The sequence below is a fragment of the Gymnoscopelus braueri genome (assembly GCF_963280865.1).
Source record: "Gymnoscopelus braueri genome assembly, chromosome: 13".
Taxonomy (NCBI): domain Eukaryota; kingdom Metazoa; phylum Chordata; class Actinopteri; order Myctophiformes; family Myctophidae; genus Gymnoscopelus; species Gymnoscopelus braueri.
In genome coordinates this window covers 38,010,036-38,016,444 of record NC_137615.1, presented here as the reverse complement: position 1 = coordinate 38,016,444, position 6,409 = coordinate 38,010,036, and the positions used below count along the sequence as shown (strand labels likewise).

The 6,409-nt window shown below is 40.1% G+C and overlaps 2 protein-coding genes across 2 annotated transcripts in view; one reads left to right on the top strand and one right to left on the bottom strand.

Moving 5' to 3' along the window:
- Positions 1–1,604, top strand: part of LOC308099324 (cytohesin-3-like) — a 17,748-nt gene extending 16,144 nt beyond the window's left edge. The window contains exon 9 of the mRNA XM_080448052.1: positions 1–1,604. This exon is cut by the window's left edge and continues 1,124 nt beyond it. The gene's annotated coding sequence lies outside the window, so the exon portion shown is untranslated.
- Positions 1,605–3,122: 1,518 nt separating this feature from the next.
- LOC308099561 (histidine--tRNA ligase, cytoplasmic-like) lies at positions 3,123–5,423 on the bottom strand (the record flags this gene model as incomplete). The annotated part of the gene is made up of 2 exons (XM_080448298.1): positions 4,160–5,423; positions 3,123–3,163 (listed from the first exon to the last, which is right to left on the bottom strand). Exons 1-2 carry the CDS (start codon positions 5,406–5,408, stop codon positions 3,123–3,125), a joined length of 1,290 nt encoding a protein of 429 aa, XP_080304424.1. The 5' UTR covers positions 5,409–5,423.
- Positions 5,424–6,409: the final 986 nt, after the last annotated feature.

The following is a 6,409-nucleotide window of genomic DNA, read 5'->3' as shown; positions in this document are numbered from 1 at the left end:
GTGTGTGTGTGTGTGTGTGTGTGTGTGTGTGTGTGTGTGTGTGTGTGTGTGTGTGTGTGTGTGTGTGTGTGTGTGTGTGTGTGTGTGTGTGTGTGTGTGTGTGTGTGTGTGCGTGTGTGCGCGTGTGCGTATGCACCTCACTGTGCTTTATGTTGTACTTTAAACTCAAGAGTTCAAGATGTTCATGCTCGAATCGCTTACAGAGGGCTAAACCGTTTCCTGTCAGGAGATGATGAACAGCAGAGCGATGCATGATGTCAGGGAACGCAGGAAAGAGTGAGACAGCGAGGAAGTGAGTAGAAGGAGAGTCAGGACTGTGAACATTGCGGTGGAACCTCACCTGGACTATGTCGTCATGTCTCTCTGGTGCTGCGTTCGTCTCCCCAGGTGCCATTACAGGAGCTCTGCTCAGAAAACCTCAGAGATCAGTGCTAGGTTAGATTTAGGTTGAATTTAGCTCTAGACACAGCGTTACAGTCTTGAGTCAGCTGGACTGATATCATATATTTGTGTGGACCACAGAATATTGAAATACTTTTATTTTAGTTAGTGTGTATGGTCCTGTTGCGTAGGCTTATATGGAGCCTACTTTTTAACTCAAAAAAGCCCATTGAGTAGAAAAGGTATTGACATTTTTTTGAGGAGCAGGCTTGATTTATGCCTATGCAATTATCCATTAGGGTACCAGTCAGATTAAGCTTTTGTTTTTTCTCTCATGGTCCAAAAATGTTGGACTGTCAGTGAGTATCGATGTGATTCTGTATGCATTTTGTTTGTAAAACTAAAGATCCTTGCTTGCTTTTTGTGTTCCTCTTTAAAAAAGAAAGAAAAAAAAAGATATAACCGACATTTTGTATTTATTTTCATTTGTGAAATGATTTATCACTACCCGTAAGATGTTAAACGATATACTGTATGCTTAAGTTATGTATGTGTATATAATGTATAGGTTTTCTGTTCCCCTTTTGTTGTTGTATACATATTATGTCATTATGTTTTAGCCTACTGGCAGAACCTTTCATTCAAGTTCAAGTTTGGGGTCTTCTTTACAAAAGCCTTAAACATATTCATATTGAAATTGATGATGGTAATGATGACAATGATTATGGTGGTAGTTGTGATGGTGGTGATGATGATGATGATGATGATGATGTGATTATGATGATGATGATGATGATGATGATGATGATGATGATGACATTGTTGGTATGGAGGCAATAACTGTGATAATCATAAAATAATATTTTATTTATTTCTGATGATGGTAATAATATCAATGTTGATGATGATAATGATGTTGAAATGTCAACGATGGCCACAATGTCGAGGATGATGAATATAATGTTGGTAATAATAGAAATGTTGATGATAATAATGGTTAAAGTTTCACTGATGTCGGAAGTTATATCTCTGACTGATAAGGTCTAAACCAGTAGTTTTCTATTTGATTGTAAAATAAAAGTGAAGACCCTTAACGTTAGGGTAAAATATTACCTTCTATTGCCCTTATATGGGTTATAGCTACATTAACTTTTATATTCTCTGTAAAAGCTATTGGTCATGTTGTACATTAATGTATCTACATAAAGTATACATAAAGCTTACAGCAGATGTATGCAGTATTTATTATTGATGCCAGTCTTGACCTATATATTTGCATGAATAATCAATGGATTACCCAGATATTCATTTGAGATGTTATACTTTCTGACAATTTCCAGTATTTACATTTTCTTGTTCATGCAGTATAGGTGTAACTAGGGGCCAAGCACATTTTTTCCCAGTCAGTGATTTTATTAGGGATCAAATTAAAAGTGTTCGTGAAGCAACAAGACCGGAGTCCAATAACTCCTATGGGGATCTTGGATGTCATGTTACCAGTATGTGACATCCGCCATCTAATTAATATTGTATATACATAGACATGTCAGTCATCCATGACGTATTACTCCAAATTTGGGCAAGGTTTCTACTCAATCTGAACCCCATTCACTACCATTATTTTAAATTAAAGTTAAATATTTCAAAAAATATATAAAACTTGAACACAACACGTGTGGGGGTGCTTCCTTGGCCTACTGGCAGCATGCACAAGAAATGTGTTGCGCACGCACGCACGCACGCACGCACACACACACGCACACACACACACGCACGCACACACACAGGTATTACTAAACTAATAGACATCAGCATTTTGAGACAGGGATTTTGTGAATGACATTCTTTTTTCAAATGCCATTTTTAACCATAAGCCTGAAGCAGATCTACAAGCCCAGCTCTGTGAGCTTGTAGATCGGCAGTTTTCCGGTGTATGACACTGACACACATAGTTGCGTAACTATGTATAAATCATGTTTTACTCTAATTCCAACCCCTAAACCTAACTTCTAAATGTCTAATCATAAGCCTAACCCCAACCTGAATATTTTTCTAACCGTAAACATATCTCTCAAAATCTTTTTAACCATAAAACAACAATTTTCCTTATGAGGATCAGGACAATCTATTCTCATAAATATACTAGATATATATGCTATACCAGACATTTTTCAAGTATAGTAATACAAACGCACGCACGCACGCATGCACGCACACACACACACACACACACACACACACACACACACACACACACACACACACACACACTCCCTCTTGCTAACCTGTGCTTTGATTGATTGATTGATTGATTGATTGATTGATTATTTTATTAAACAGAAATGCAAACAGCACGAGTACAGTCATACACGAGTACAGTCATACAGAGAACAGTCATACACTTGGTCTAAAAGGATTTACACAAAAAGGTCCAAGTGGAATTGTTTCCATTGAGGTCCTATATATTCAATTCATCAACATAACATAAAAACAAGACCAGGAGACCTGGTTCTGCCAGACCCAGAATGAAGTCCTAGTATGTAACACTTTTTTTTGGCTGGGGCCGGAGGACAAATGGCCCCTGCCCATGTATGGACGAAACAGGTACAAAGCCTCATGTAAGCCCGACCCCTTGGGTCTGGCAATAACACCAAAAATGTTTTAAAAAAAAGAGGGGATGAAAGCCAATCCCTTTTTTAATTGCTTAATTGCTTAACCCTGTCTTCTACCCTGACCCTGAGTCATTTCTCTTCTCTTAACCTCTGGCTCCCTCTGTTGTACACTGGGAGTTAAAGGCGGTAAGAGGCAGTTGTAATAACACTACAAAATCACTGACATGCTGATAATTGATTTCAATGTAGTTCTTATCAACTATATGCAGAACCAAGTTAATGTTTAGTGTGAAATGTTGACAGTGACCGCTGTCATTTTGATTACCGGTGGGGATGTTTTATCCCTGCTTCTGGTCAGACTGAATTAAATACATGCATTTCCTTTGGGGAAATGCATGCAGACTGTGTGATATGTCATTATGTTTGGTAATACAATTTAACTAAAACATTTACCACATCCCTATTTGGCCCAAATTTGTATTGAAAAATAACAAGTTCACAATGAGATCTGATATTTTTTCTATTTGTCACACAAAGAAGTATAAGTGGTTAAGAAAATGGGGCCCTCCTGTTTTCCTTTTTATTTTTTTCGCATCCAAGTGCATCTGACTGGTCAGACAGGTACAAAGCACTCCATCTCTTTTATGACTTTAAGCTTCAATGGGGCCAAAATAGTCAACTCCATATCTATAAAAATGAACTTTATCAGGATCTTTATCAGGCAACACTCTCTCCTCTGGCAAGTCTGCCATCTTCTGGTCCAAAAGCCTTCCACGGTGCTTGTTAGCAATAAATTGCCATATTATATATATTGTATATCTGGGAACCACTCCCAAAAAAAAAATCACCTTTAGTCAGTAGTTATTACATATTACGTTTCTATCACACAACTTTGAAAACAGCCTCTACTTAAAGGACTTCAAGTTTGAAAAGTTAGACCAGGAGGCTGAGAATTCTCAACTGTCTCACCTCATGTGAGATGGACAGTACAGAAATAATGCCCAGAATCATGGATTAATCAGTCGGTGTGGTCTTACTTACATTAGTCATTTAATTTTGTATGCTTTTTTGCTGGGTAGAGCAGAATGAACAGGCCTCTGAGGTCCTTCTCCTGATCTCTTTTATTAAATCACCTCTTGATACATAAGCCTCTTTTATTAGATTACCTTTTGATCCACAAGCCTCTGCCTCCTCTTTGGTGACAACAGTGCAGAGTTTGACCACTCCGTCTTTCAGTTCCTGTTCTCCCAGGATGGCTACCAGGGGGATTTCTGAGCGCACACAGTACTGCACCTGGTTCAGGTATTTGGGGTTCCTTTTGTACTCTGTCTCTGCCTTGATGCCAGCAGTCCAGAGCTCGGCCGTCAGTCGGAGTCTCTCCTCTAGTAAGTTCTTCTGTGCTGAGACCACCATGACCTGCACCTCTGTGGTACGCACGTTGTTACCCTTGGCCTCAATGATAGAGAAGATCCTCTCCATGCCAATGCTGACCCCGACACACGGCACCTTCCTATCCTTGGGGGAAATCCTGTCCACCAGGTTGTCATACCGTCCACCTCCAGCCACACTGCCCATGCTCGCGGTAATCTCTTGGGCCACCGCACCCGCCTGGATCAACACAGCCTCATAAATTACACCTGTGTAGTAGTCCAGACCTCTGGCTAGGCTGAGATCAAACAGCACCTTGTCTGTGACCTGGAAGATCTGCAGGTAGTTGAAGAGCTCCTTCATGTCGGTGAGGCCAGCACAAATCTGGTCGTTCTCACACATCTTCGTGTCTTTAAGCAGGAGCTCTACTAGGTCGATACCACCCTTCTTCATTTGCACATATATCTGCTCAGCCACCTCCTCCGATACGCCCTTCTCCATTATCTCATTTTTAACGTCTGGCCAAGACATTTTGTCCATTTTGTCTACTGACGAACAGATGGTGCAAAACTTGTCTTTCGGAACACCGCACATGTCAAACATTCCCTCCAGAATACGTCTGTCATTGACCTTGATGCAGAAGTCTCCCAGGTCCAGCTCGCTGAGGATTTCGTAGATGATCTTCAGGCATTCAGCATCGGGGATCATATTATCATACTTTCCTGCAATGTCAAAATCACATTGGTAGAATTCCCTGTAGCGGCCCGGGCCTGGGTTGTCACGGCGATAGACCTTGCCTATTTGGTAGCGCTTAATGTTGGTGACTTTGTACATGGCCAGGTAGCGGGCAAAGGGCACAGTGAGGTCATATCTGAGAGACAACAGCTCTCCACCTTGGTCCTTGAGGTCGTATATCAGCTTAGCGTCCTCGCCATACTTGCCTGTCAATGTCTCTTTTAGTTCAAATACAGGTGTGTCAATGGTCTCAGCACCGTGACGTTTGAAACAGCCAATAATGGTGTTTAGCACCTTCTCTCTGATGGCCATCTGCGAGGGGATGTAGTCTCTTGTTCCCTTGGGAGTTTTAAGAACAGACTGGTGTTTCCTCCCACTCTTTCCTGCTTCCACTACTTCCTCCAATCCCTTTTCCATTTTCAGGAAGACCTTGTTCTCTATCTTAATCTCATTATTCTTCATCATGTCCTTTTCCCCCTCTGTTTCCATCTTCTCCAACCCCTTTTGCATGTTTAGGATCTTGATTCTCTGGAGTATCTTACCTTAATAATGTCCTCCAGGTCTCCAACATTCAGCACCACTGACCAAAATCTAAACTCAGCAAATGACTGAATACTAACTAACTGACACGTTTATATACCCAAATTCAACCACGTTCTTGTCACAACTGCACGCTGATTGGACAGAGTATGTTGACAAAGTCACTGTTCTGTTGCTATGGTAGCAGAGATCAAACATACTCATTTTTTTCTCTGACGGCCACGTTACTATGACAACATAACCATAAATAAACCACGAGTCAGCTCCATATATGGGCACAAAAGGGTCATGCCCATATATGGGCATATACCGATGACAAGGAATCTCCATATATGGGCATAAAAGAGACAAGGACTGACATATACAGAGATCTCCTTATATGGGCATATCAGCAATATCCATTTATCAGCATGCCCATAAATGGGCATGCTGATAAATGGACAGAAACAGACATCTCCATTTATAGGCACAAAAGGAACACAAAACGGTCTTTATAATATCATTGTAAACATGTTTATTGTTAGATTATAAGACATTTATAAGAGCTTATATGAAACTTGCTAACAGTTTATAGACTAATTAAAACATTAATTAAATTGTTTAAAATAGCATTCACATTTCAGTGTCACTAACTTACCTATTATATCATTGTTCAACCTTTACAAAGTTGTTTTGTTGTTAACATTAGCTTATTATGCCTCTATTAGCAGTTAACTGTGAAGTTATTAAACTTTTAACTAGTATTTTTGGCATCTACCTGGTCCAAAGTGGGA